General features: G+C 42.0%; 1 protein-coding gene across 1 annotated transcript in view; it reads right to left on the bottom strand.

The window, feature by feature from the left end:
- cps1 (carbamoyl-phosphate synthase 1, mitochondrial) overlaps positions 1-10,160 on the bottom strand; it is a 102,557-nt gene extending 92,397 nt beyond the window's left edge. Inside the window, exons 1-8 of the mRNA XM_017707326.2 lie at positions 9,977-10,160; positions 8,415-8,524; positions 7,015-7,159; positions 4,552-4,641; positions 3,616-3,672; positions 3,416-3,508; positions 3,231-3,320; positions 2,074-2,202 (exon numbers count right to left, since the gene is read on the bottom strand). Coding sequence (XP_017562815.1) covers positions 2,074-2,202; positions 3,231-3,320; positions 3,416-3,508; positions 3,616-3,672; positions 4,552-4,641; positions 7,015-7,159; positions 8,415-8,524; positions 9,977-10,060 — 798 coding nt within the window. The 5' untranslated portion in view covers positions 10,061-10,160. The remainder of the gene's footprint in view (positions 1-2,073; positions 2,203-3,230; positions 3,321-3,415; positions 3,509-3,615; positions 3,673-4,551; positions 4,642-7,014; positions 7,160-8,414; positions 8,525-9,976) is intronic.
- Between the last annotated feature and the right edge of the window lie 3,382 nt (positions 10,161-13,542).

The raw sequence follows: 13,542 nt of genomic DNA, 5'->3' as shown, positions 1-13,542 counted from the left end.
CAAAATTAGATCTCCGAAGCGCCTATAATTTAATATGGATCCAGGAAGGGGATGAATGGAAGACCGCCTTTATGACCACTAGGGGGGACTATGAATATTTGGTGATGCCATTCGGGCTCTCTATCGCCCCATCTGTATTTCAGGCTTTCATAAATGACACCCTCAGGGACATGCTAGGGAGATACGTCATCGCATACTTGGACGACATCCTCGTCTATTCGCCTTCATTTGAAAGCCATGTCCAGCATGTCCGGGCTGTGTTGCGTAGGTTGTTAGAGAACCACTTGTACCTGAAGGGAGAAAAATGCGAATTTCACTTACAGTCTGTTTCGTTTCTGGGATATATTATTAGCCAGCAGGGTATTGTCATGGATGACAGTAAGGTAGACGCTGTAAACTAATACAGTAAAGGAGCTCCAACGTTTCTTAGGGTTTGCCCATTTCTATCGTCGTTTTATTCGAAATTTTAGTGTAATCGCAGCCCCATTAGTCCCCCCCAAGGTCAACCCCGCAGGATCATTTGGAATGAACAAGCCGATAAGGCATTTCAGAAACTAAAGGCAGCCTTCACTACTGCACCAATTCTCGTTCACCCAGATCCCAAAGAACCTTTTATTGTAGAGGTAGATGCATCGGAAACAGGAGTAGAAGCTGTGTTGTCTCAAAGGAGGGGTGAACCAAAAAAGCTACATCCGATAGCATTCTACTCGCATAAACTGTCACCACCGGAAAGGAATTACGGCATAGGTGACCGAGAGTTATTACAGGTGTTGACCGATCACAAAAACTTAGAGTACCTACGCACAGCCAAAAGACTAAATGCAAGACAAGCAAGGTGGTCGCTCTTTTTCTTCCGCTTTAAGTTTAGCATCACGTATCGTCCGGGATCACGAAACACCAAGGCAGATGCACTTTCGAGGCGGGATCAGAGAGAGAATCCTGAGGAATCGCCCAAAGCTCCAGAAAGGATTCTCCCACCAGAGGTGAGGGTTTCAGCTATCCGGTGGCAGATAGACGAGGAAATAGAGAAGGAGTTAGAAAACGCACAAGTCCCCAAGCATTGCCCTGCCCAGAAAAAATATGTTCCCCCCTCCTGTAGAGAAGCACTTATCAAGTGGGCACATTCATCTTTGACCTCAGGACATCCCGGTGAGACGCGCACCCACCAACTTCTTGCTGGACAGTATTGGTGGGAAACAATGTCACAAGACATACATTCCTTTGTTGCATCATGTTCAGTTTGCGCTAAATGCAAGACCCCTAAACTCTTACCCGCAGGTAAATTACTTCCTTTACCTGTACCACAACGTCCGTGGTCGCACATTGCTGTAGATTTTGTTACGGACCTGCCAGAATCACAGAGTTTCACCACCATCATGACTATCGTTGACCGGTTCTCCAAAGGAGTCCGTTTCATACCATTCAGGGCTTTACCCAATGCTTTTGAAACAGCGGAAATGATATTCCAGCAGGTGTTTCGACTATATGGAATTCCGGAGGACATCGTATCTGACAGGGGCCCTCAGTTTACTTCTCGAGTATGGACTGCTTTCTTCGAGCACTTAGGAGTGTCACTCAGTTTGTCCTCGGGATATCACCCACAAACAAATGGGCAATGTGAGAGGACTAATCAAGAACTGGGCAAATATCTCCGGATATATTGTCACAACAACCCAGCAGATTGGTCCAAATTCTTGGCCTGGGCTGAGATAGCCCAGAACTCCTTGACTAGCTCCACGACAGGATTAACCCCCTTTCAGTGTGTTTTAGGGTATCAGCCGCCTGTTGCACCCTGGACTGGAGCACAGACCGATGTTCTGGTGTTCTGTTAGCCCACCGAATAAATAGTGGAACCTTTCATCCGCGAGCGTCTGGACTTCTGTCACTTCGTAACACTAAATGTGTAACTGTCTGTGGTTTGATTTCTACACAGACTTCAAGGAAGATATGAATGACAATTTTAAGATTTGAATAATCAGATATTTGGATCTGATTATCAGTTTAAACATGTTCAGGTACGCGTTTACATAATGTAAGTCTGGAACTATGAACGGATTGTGTTGGTTGAAGTACCTTGCGAACATTCTGGATCAGGGTTTTAGCCAGAGATGGGTCTCCAGGGCCGTTAGAGATGAACAGACCATCATAATCCAGACTCATGAGGTCCTGGTTCCATGGCACCAAGTGCACCTCAGCTCCACGCTAAGCAAACACACATGCACACAAACACACAGCTCTGCAAAATGACAGGCAAAATGGTAACAATATTTACTGATGATATGTCCACATCATACTGTCTCTGCCATGCTTGAAAGGGCATTCCAGCCTAAAACTACAGTTTAGTATGTTATATGTTGTGCTCTGTAATGTTCTGTACTGCAGCACTGCAGCCCTCAGCCTCGTCGGTTTGACAGAATTTTTCATTTTATATAATTTTTGTTTGTTTATGTTTTCTCACTGCAATACTCAGCATGGATTACACAAATACATGGACATCACACAACTATTTGCCACGACTGCCCCCTCCCAGTCCTCCATGTGCTTTTGTTTTGTTGTCGTCTTCTTTTGGTCTTGCTCATGCACTTTCTTTGTTCTTTGATTCTTCCCTGTCCTGCCCCCTTGTTTCTTGACTCCGCCCTTGACTGTTCTCACCTGTTTTCCACCTGTGTCTTGTTAACCCTCACTGTTTCTGTATTTAAGCCCTGTTTTCCCCCGTTAGTTTGCTGGTCTTTGTATTATATTGTATAGTTTGGTGTTTGTTCTTCTTGTTATATTTGACATTCTCTGTTATTGTGTTTAGTCTGTGTTTCGTCTGGTTATGTCTATCACTCATTCTATCCACGTTGGCTCTCTGACCCTGGACTGTCTTAGATTTGCCCGTAATAAATCTCGCTTATCTCAGCGCACATGTCCGCCTCCTCATCGCTCCCTCATGTTACACTATTGAGAATCCCTGCTGTGTCAACCAATCCTGACTGCTAGCCCGGCAACTGAACTACTGACTAATAAATACAACATTATTTAGTTGTAACACAGTTACATTAGTGTAACCCCCCCAAAAAAAACACCTCAAAGCGGTTGCAGACCAAGTTCCAAAAGGTTCCTCTTACATTTAAGGTCCATCGTTGGAGTACAGAGTTAGGATCAATTATTAATGATCCTGACTTAAACCAAGTTAGGATCATTAATAATTATGCAACCGTCTAAAACGAACACCTTGAACGTCCTACCTTGACAAGCAGTCTGATTATGTTGTGCTTGATCCCACAGTCCACTGCCACCACTTTGATAGGGTTGCCTTTACCAAACACTTGGGTTTCCTTGAAAAGAAACAGTGATTGCAGCAGTTTGCTTTTAGCACTTTCTACCCAGCCTAGAGTTAACAGTCAACACCACCACTGGAGGTTCTAGCTACCTTTGTAGAGACCTCTGCCACAAGATTCCTCTTGTTTGGATCAGTTATTTCTACAGGCTGCCCTTCAAACTCAATCTTCCCCAAAACTGTGCCCTGATGGAAGAAATAAAGTAATACAATCGTACGAAAAAAAGAAATGTGACATTTCAAGAAAGACTGGTAAAGCCTTCCATAACAGAGGAAATGAATGAGGTGCCTACCTTGTCTCGGATGATCTTAGTCAGCATCCTAGTGTCCACACCGTATAGAGCTGGCACCTTCAAAACGAGCCAACACAGGCATGAAACCAAACGCAATAGCATCTTTAATATGATACAGGGCTAAAGCAGTCTGTTCAAAGGCCCAGATGAAGCAAAAAGAAAGCTGAGCTGAGCTCAGATATTCTAGACCCCATGCGTCAAACACAAGGCCTGCAGGCCTGACTCAATCCTATCAGCCCACTAAAGTATTTTAATTTTCTATTAATATTAGCTCACTACAGTCCCCACCATGCACTGCAACATAATATGTGCTCAGACTCTCCAACCCCAACAATCTACACCATTCTACACAGTTCCACACCAATCCTATCACCAAACACTGCAGTTCAGCCAATATAAACACTTCATGTCAGCTCAGCAGCTCAAAAGCTGAGTCCATGTATTAGAAAGGATGCCAGGGGTCTAGTTTAAGCAAACAGGTAGGTTTAAAAGACTGAGCTCCTGGGGACATTTATATTACGAATATTTCAAGTATCCGTGTAATATTTCAAGGTCAACTAGATGGGCCTATATTTGACTGTTTAAGTTTTTGCGTATTTTGAACAAAACAGTGGTCAGACTGGTTTATGGCAAAATGTTAACTAAAAATGAAATACAGTGTTTTCTGGCCCAAGGATTTGATGAGATTTTTCAACATGGGCCTTTTAGTTTGACACCCCTGTCCTAGACCGAAGCACCTTGATCCTCGGGCCTGTACTCAATCAATTCTCCCCACCTTTCTCACACTGTTGTGCTTAGCTCTGCTTCAGTGGTGGAGCATGCTGGGAATATTTGTCTAAAACAGTGATTCCCAGCCCGGCACTCAGGGCCCCACTGTTCTAGACAAGGCCATTACAATCACACCACAGTGCTCGGTAATGTAAGTGTTCCACAGACCTGCTCCTCTTGCAGCCACTGTGCCAGAGACTTCACCGAGTTCCAGTGGCTGAAGTCGTGGCTGTAGTCCTGCACCAGCAGTCCCGACACCTGCCAACACCACAGCACATTACAACTGAGGCACTCGTGATGTAAACAAGTTTTTAGGAATAGGTTTATACAGACTTTCCAATGATATTACTAATATAAATCTATTTTTTCTTTGCATCTTAAAACAAGTTCACACTGTAATCTATATATGACGTGCAGTAAGCTTGATATATGTGCACCCAGCAAGTCTGATTATCAGGTGTTACATATTAAATATGAAGATGTAACGTTCTTCAGCAGCCACGTTTCCATGAAAAGAATTTTTAAAAGAAAATGTTTAACATTTCAACATTTCTCTACCTACACTGCAGAAAATGGCACCTTGTCAAGTGAAACGATCTCTTGTCGATCTCTTATGTTTCTCATTTTGAGATGGTTGTGCATCTATTTTATTATCCAGCTTATTTTCCCGACATCATTTACTTCACTTGTTTCAGGTCAGGTGAAATTCTCTCACTATACCGGCAGACAATTTTGCTGGTTTCAAGCACATTTCTTAAAACAAGCATGATGACAGTGAGATGAATCTGCTTAACAAAATTACTCAAAAAAAAGAAAAGAAAATGTAGAAATAAGTTAAATAATATTAAATTAAGCTTACAGCAATCTCAAAAAGAGAAATACTCACTATATCCAAGATCATTTTACTTGACAAGGTACCACGGTTTGCAGTGTAGGCTGAGGAAATAGAATTTTTTTGGTAATATTTGTTGAATATTTCGCTCAGATTTAGCAGATGAACTGTTTATCAACACCTCGCACGTCGCAAAACGCTACACTACAAACGTTTTTCCCCCAGGAAAAACTATGTATTCATGTGACGGCATTTATTTCCCTCAAGTGATTCTTACGAAAAACACAAACCGCATGGCAAACAGGGTCTAGCAGGACTGAGAAGGTGAACATGATGGTTTTAAAGGATGTGTTTATGTTCTTTAAATATGTTTTTGTTTTTTAAAAAGGAACGCTGTCACTTTTCAGCTCTGACAGAGAGAGCTGTCCAGAAAAGGGTCGTTCTGAAAGGAAAGCCCTCAAACAGCTTTACATGCCAGGGAAACGAGATCTCTTGCGTAACAGTTCTGATGGAAGAAAACAATAATAAAAATAATAATAGTAATAATGATAATAAAGTAATAATATAATTTAAAAAAAGAATTTTCCTTATTGGGTAATTTAGGTTATAGGAAACTCAAAGGTATCTGTACTGAAGTTTCTCCATTTCTGGGCGACTTTTTCCTTTCACTCCACTTCATTTCAGAGTCTAATATCCGACTTTTTCCTCCGCTACATTTTGAGAAATCTGTCATTCCTTTTGGTTTCTGTGTGTATAAAAACGTAACATGTCAAAACGAAAGAAGCGCAAAGCCAGAGCACCAATCAGGGCCCAGCGGTCACTTTGTTTAGAGCTGGTTTTGACCTGTTGGTCATACCGACCCAGTGCAGCACGCGGTTCAACGTCAGCGCAGCAGCGTAAAACTTTGGGAGAGTCTGTTCAACATAAATGATGAACTAACCTAACTTTGTGTAAATAGAGCTCAATATAGAAATATGTCCACATATGCAGTCGAGACTGACGCGGCTTTTTTCTGAATTTCTACAAACACCATTTCATTTTATAGTAAATGAGTTTGGGCTGGTTTATGTTTATGAACAGACGCCTACAGATCAACATAGTAAAGGAGCTCATCTGTGATCCTGAGTTTAAAGCCAGTTTTTATTCAACTTAAACTTGGAACTAAGTTGTAAATAAATCTGAAACTGAAACTTTGCTTGTGTGTAAAAAGTGATTTCAGAGCCACTCGGTTCTCCCTGATGGAAACTGTTTACCTTCAGTGTTTTGTGCTTATGATCATTTTAATAGACATCAGCGTCACTAATTAATGACGTTCTATTAAAAGACTGGTTTACCAAGAGAGACGCTGGAGGACTTTCACCTGAAATGAGTTCATGAAGCCAGTCTGGTTATAAAAATGATAACAGGACCAGATCAGAGCCAGAATTACTCTTTTAGTACTTTTACTTTATACTTAAGTACATTTGAAGGGAAATACTTAGTACTTTTACTCAAGTTGGAGGTCTAAAGAGAGGAACTTCTACTTTTACTGGAGTAATATTTACCTTGGGGGTCTCGACTTTAACTCAGGTACATGATTTGTGTACTTCTTCCACCTCTGCTGACTTACAACACAGTAATGTAACCAGTTTTTCCTTCAGGATAAATAAAGACTTTTTTTTCAGTGAGTGCACAATCACTTGAAAGCCTCTCCTGCTGTACTACTAACGACAAATATAATATATGCAAGACTGACTCTGCTGCAAGTGGGGCTTCAAACCCCGACACCAGATGATGACAGTGTAGGGAAAGACACCCACTTGAATGCGATCAGACTCCACGTTCTTTCTCAGTCCCAATTCGTCAAGCTCCTCTGTATTGGGTACACCATAGTTACCCACAATGGGGTATGTGAGTGTGAGGATCTGACCTCTATAACTGGGGTCTGTGAGGGCTTCTGGATACCTGAAAGAGCATTAAAGCATCATCACATCAGCTTAGACTCAACAATAAGATAAAACACATTTATATGCTTATCCTAACTTTACATTCTAGTATTAATCATGGATTTTATTTTTTATTGTCTTCTTTTCTGTTTTGTTCTAACATTTGATTGTTTATTGTCTTAAAACTTTGTTAATCACCTTCTAACTTTATGTTCTGAGAAGTGCTATATACACTGACCGCCTCCTTGTTTCTACGCTCACTGTCCATCTTATCAGCTCCACTTACTGTATAGCTGCTCTTTGTAGTTCTACAGTTACAGACTGTAGTCCATCTGTTTCTCTGATACTCTGTTACCCTGTTCTTCAGTGGTCAGGACCCCCATGGACCCTCACAGAGCAGGTGCTATTTGGGTGGTGGGTCATTCTCAGCACTGCAGTAACACTGACGTGGTGGTGGTGTGTTAGTGTGTGTTGTGCTGGTTTGAGTGGATCAGACACAGCAGTGCTGCTGGAGTTTTTAAAGCCCTCAGTGTCACTGCTGGACTTAGAATCGTCCACCAACCAGAAACATCCAGCCAACAGCGTCCTGTGACCACTGGTGAAGGACTAGAGGACGACCAACACAAACTGTGCAGCAGCAGATGAGCTGTCGTCTCTGACTTTACATCTACAGGGTGGACTGACAAGGTAGGAGTGTCTAATAGAGTGGACAGTGAGTGGGCACAGCGTTTAAAAACTCCAGCAGCACTGCTGTATCTGATCCACTCAGACCAGCACAACACACACTAACACACCACCACCACATCAGTGTTCCTGCAGTGCTGAGAATGATCCACCACCCAAATAGTACCTGCTCTGTGAGGGTCCGTGGGGGTCCTGACCACTGAAGAACAAGGTAAAAGGGGGTAACAGAGTATCAGAGAAACAGTCTGTAACTGTAGAACCACAAAGAGCAGCTATACAGTAAGTGGAGCTGATAAGATGGACAGTGAGTGTAAATGGTGTAAATCCATGCTACGTTTACATTTTACATTTGGCACCAGGAGGTAAAGTGAAAAATAAAACCATGTGGCTTTGTTTTATTCTTTTACAAATTATGAAATAAATAATTTCAATGTGCCGCTTTTTTCAGTGACCGTAAGATCAGTGTTTACTTTATTCACAGCTAAAACCAACTCATCATGAACTTCCTGACCACATTCTCTCACAAGCATTCCTCTCAGTGACCATAATCAGTGATTTTTAGGCTCCTAGCTGTGGACGAGTCTCCTCACCCCACAAGCCCCGTGTTGAAGACCAGCTCTCCAGCCGCTGACCACCTATGGCCAAAGGAGTAGCCCTTCATCACGGTGCCATCCTCGAGTACCAGGTGTGCAGTCTGGGCCTGTGAACAACGACAGCCTGTTCTAGTGACACATTTCTGTTCTCAAGTGCTGCACAAGGCTTTGTCGCTGCATGCAGGAGTGATGCAATATTACACCAGCCTGTCTGGTTTGGTGTCCCGGAAATCGGCACCGTGAGAGATTCGAGCTGATAAATAACATCAGTATTATTAATGTTACCGTGAATAATCTGAATGATAACAGTGACATTTCTGTGAGGGAATGTGAATATTAGTTAGGAAACTAGTGCTGTGAGAGACAATGTGACTATTATCTAGTACTGTGAGAGTCAGTGTGAGAGTTATTATCTAGTACTGTGAGAGTTATTATCTAGCACCGTGAGACTCAGTGTGTGTTATTATCTAGTACCGCAAGCCTCAGTGTGAGAGTTATTATCTAGTACCCTGAGACTCAGTGTAAGTTATTATCTAGTACTGCAAGGCTCAGTGTGAGTTATTATCTAGTACTGTGAGTTATTATGTAGTACTGTGAGACTCAGTGTGAGAGTTATTATCTAGTACCGTGAGACTCTGTGTGAGTTATTATCTAGTACTGTGAGATTCGGTGTGAGAGTTACTGTCTAGTACTGTGAGACTCAGTGTGAGAGTTATTATCTAGTACCGTAAGACTCATTATGAGAGTTATTATCCAGTACTGTGAGACTCAGTGTGAGGGTTATTATCTAGTACCGTGAGAGTTATTATCTAGCACCGTGAGACTCAGTGTGAGAGTTATTGTCTAGTACCGTAAGACTCATTATGAGAGTTTTTATCTAGTACTGTGAGACTCAGTGTGAGAGTTATTATCTAGCACCGTGAGACTCAGTGTGAGAGTTATTGTCTAGTACCATAAGACTCATGAGAGTTTTTATCTAGTACTGTGAGACTCGTTGTGAGGGTTATTATCTAGTACCGTGAGAGTTATTATCGAGCACCGTGAGACTCAGTGTGAGAGTTATTATCTAGTACCGTGAGACTCAGTGTGAGTTATTATCTAGTACCGTGAGAGTTATTATCTAGCACCGTGAGACTCAGTGTGAGAGTTATTATCTAGTACTGAGAGACTCAGTGAGAGTTGTTATCTAGCACCGTGAGACTCAGTGTGAGAGTTATTATCTAGTACCGTGAGAGTTATTATCTAGCACCGTGAGACTCAGTGTGAGAGTTATTATCTAGCACCGTGAGACTCAGTGTGAGAGTTATTATCTAGTACTGAGAGACTCAGTGAGAGTTGTTATCTAGCACCGTGAGAGTTGTTATCTAGCACCGTGAGACTCAGTGTGAGAGTTATTATCTAGCACCGTGAGACTCAGTGTGAGAGTTATTATCTAGTACTGAGAGACTCAGTGAGAGTTGTTATCTAGCACCGTGAGAGTTGTTATCTAGCACCGTGAGACTCGCCGTCGACGTGGATGAGATCGGCCGTTGGCGCTGTGGGGTGAATGCGTCCGTTACCTTCAGGCTAAATGAACGTTGAGATGATGACGTCGGTCCGCGCGGCCAGCGGCGCTTCAGCAGCGCGGCGGCTCCTCTCAGCATTTCAGTCCGACTTTCTCGCTTTAATCCCGGCGTTTTAACGGCACGCGGTTCTCCGTGCGAAGAGAGAGACGGTGCGCGGCGAGCTGAGCCGAGTCTGAGAAAAGCCGAGAACCGCAAAGAACCAGAAAAACCCACTGAACGAATCAGCGAAGCGCGCCACACCACCCCGCTCCGCCCCGTCCCGCCCACTCCGACCCGCCCACTCCGCTCCGCCCCGCCCCGCCGCACTCCTGTGAACACGTGGGAAACTTTGAGTCTTTTTGCCCGAATTTGCCCGTTCCACCTTAAATGGTGCCACAACTGTTGTACATTTTAAGGTGGAACGGGGAAATTCGAACGAGAAGCTGGCATATGGCGCGAAAACGAAGGAGAGTGCGTGTAAAACGAGGCTTTACCTGGACGCGTGTTCGCTTACCTGTGCTGCTGTTACCCATGCCAGACTCAAACCACGTCAGCAATGCCCAAGTTCAAGGGGAACTTCACCGATATTCAAAAACGTCTGCATCGTTCAGTGGTTGAGCTGTAAACAAAGTAATAAATACAGTAATTCAGAGAAGCTCGGTGTGAGATGGTTCACTGTAGAGACTCGGATTTCTTTATAGTGGTGGTGATAGGAACCAGGGGTCACCACGTCTACAACACAAACATGGCCATTTCATTTACTATACAAACCCACCAGTGAACCTTCACGTGCCTTCTGAGCTTTCCTATGTACTGCTGATGATGGTAAAACAGTGGAAAATCTAAAAAAATAATAATTTAGGGACTATTTTGACCATCTTAGAGCACCCTTCATGTGTTCTTTCACCATGAACAGATCAAAAAACCTCTTAAGCCAAAACTTTATCACAAAGCAACTGCAAATCAGAGTCTCAGCATTCAGGCAGTTACTGTGTCATGTAATAACTTTTTGTAAGGGGGGCTTTCAGAGGTTGGACGTCTGGTTCCTACCACCACCACTGTGAACAAGTCTGAAGGTGTATTTCACACCAAACCACACTAAATGACTTTACATTTTAACCATGTAATTATCCAGGAATTTTGATAAATTGGTGGATTTCCCCTTTAACTGAACACTACAGTTAAAACTGGCTAGATTAATTCTATAAATCAGTGGTTCTCAGTTGTCCTGAAATTCCTCCTGCCCTGAATGTTTTAATGTCTTCTTGCTCACTCTGGCTGCACCCAAAACCACATAACTACACTAAGCACATGCTTTTGTAGTGAGGTAACACAAGGCTTTGGAGACACTCTTTCACTCGATGGGGAATCTCCGCCACCTTCTCAAACTGCATAATTAAACAGTTAAAATGTAAATAAAGTCATTCGGACAGGTTTAATGCGAACTGCTCCGTTCCAGAGAAACTTGCACCATCAGAATTGTTCACATTGGTGATGGGAACCAGGCGTCCAAAGCTGCCTCCGAAAGCCACCACATAAAGATAGCACACAAATTGGTTTCAAACGCACTGTATTACCGCTACTTTACCAATGTCAACATTACATATCGCTGTTGTCGGAAGAAAACCTTGTATACCTACATTTTTGTCATTTTTCAGTTTTTGACATAATTTGAAAATACCTGTTACTCTTTAAACTCTACGTAAATTTCATGATGAATGGACCAAAAGAAATGGCCCAAAATGACTTGGAAAAAATTCTGGTTCCATTGACTTACATTAAAAGTAGAGTAGGTTTTTTCCTTCTCCTGTAAAGTTACCGTTTTGGAGATACGAGGTTTTCATCCGACAACAGCGAAATAAAAACTCTGACATCAAACCCCACTGAATGACTTTGTTTACATCTGCATGGTTGAACTATGCATTTATATTTTGGAAAAAAAAAGGTGGAATTCCCCTTTCAACACTGGAAGGGGTCATTAATTAGCTGATTAGCTGGGGCAGTTGTGGGCTGGAGGTTAGAAAAAGTATAAAATACTAAAGTATTTTAATTGTGGGCTCTGCTGATGTATAATGGTGAGCTTCACTGGTACCAACCAGCTTTATTACACACAGACCAACTGAGCTCACAACCAACTGTGTGGCCCCTGCACCAAATGTAGTACATAATAGAACAAAAGGGCAAAATATAACATAAATGCTACTAAACTGCATGAACTATGCAAAAATAATTACATCAACTGAACAGTAAACTTTAACCTCTTCAACCCCTTGAGGCCACCGGTGGTGCCAAACCGCACTTCGTCATGTTCTTCATAACGTTCATATATCATAAGCTCCATTCAGAAGCTGGGGGTCATATGAGGCTGTAACTCTTCTCTCCAGTCTAATAGCCGGTGATGTCATTTTACAGCCTTATAATAAAAGAAGCTGAACTCACAGTTTTTTCTACTGAACGTCGAGCCATTTTTCCAAATCTGCTCTAAATAAACATGATTTTTATAAAATAATATAAAGAGCGTCTGAGATTTTTGGCTTTCAGCAGGAAATTGTAAGAATAGAGCAATATGTGTGATCATAAAACACATTCTGTTAATTTGAGGGGAGCCTTTACCAAAATTACATAAATAAATAAAATAAAAATTTGCATTTATTTCATGCAGTTACTGAATAATTTGCCTTCCGATTTGGTCGTGTAAATTCAGATGGACAAACCAAAATATACCCCAGAGAACAAGAGGTTAAAGGTGTAAAAAGCAACTAAAACCAGTGTTCAGCCTTAAGCTGGGTAGTGATATAAGAACGATCACATGTGTCATAAAAAGACGGGAACATCTGGAAACATGAAAACAGTATGTAGGAACTATATCATATAGTAATTACCATTTTGCATTATTTTATTAGTAGTTATTATTAGTTTTTCTCCTCTTCATCTCCACTCGATCCCTAGTTACCGTCTTCATCTGTAGCCTCGGTGTTGGGATGCGCACCCAGCTGGATGTGTTCTTGGAGGCTGCAGTAAGTTCTCCAAATGCCATTCTGATAACTGTGGAACGTGACTCCTGTTCCCCAAGAGTTACACTGGATGTCCGAGAAGTTTGTAGACCCCTGTCCATTTCATGTCTTCTGAAATCTAGGATCAGGGAAAGTTTACATGTAGAAAACAATTTTAAACATGACTGAATGGCTTACACTTTTAATGCAACCCTAAAATCATTTAAACCCTATATTTAAATGAAAATAGCACAAAGACAACATATTAAATGCTGAAACTGAGAAATCTGATTGGTGAAAAATGTTTGCCCATTTTGACTTTGAGTTTTCACAACAACATGCTTCTAAAAAGTTGTGTTGGGGCAACAAAAGGCTGGTAAATTGGTGGTTGATTGGCAACCGGTCAGTAACATGATTGGATATAAAAACAGCATCTCAGAGAGGCGGAATCTTAAGTAAAGGTGAGGAGGGGTTCACCACTCTTTGAAAGACTGCACAGGCAAATAATGCAACAACTTAAGAATAAGTGTAAAATAGCAAAGAACTTGAGGATCATCTACAGTAGATAATATCATTTAAACATTCAGA

Source organism: Pygocentrus nattereri, chromosome 6 (genome assembly GCF_015220715.1).
Source record: "Pygocentrus nattereri isolate fPygNat1 chromosome 6, fPygNat1.pri, whole genome shotgun sequence".
Lineage (NCBI taxonomy): Eukaryota > Metazoa > Chordata > Actinopteri > Characiformes > Serrasalmidae > Pygocentrus > Pygocentrus nattereri.
Note: the sequence above shows the minus strand (reverse complement) of the source record. Positions and strands in the feature narration are given on the sequence as shown.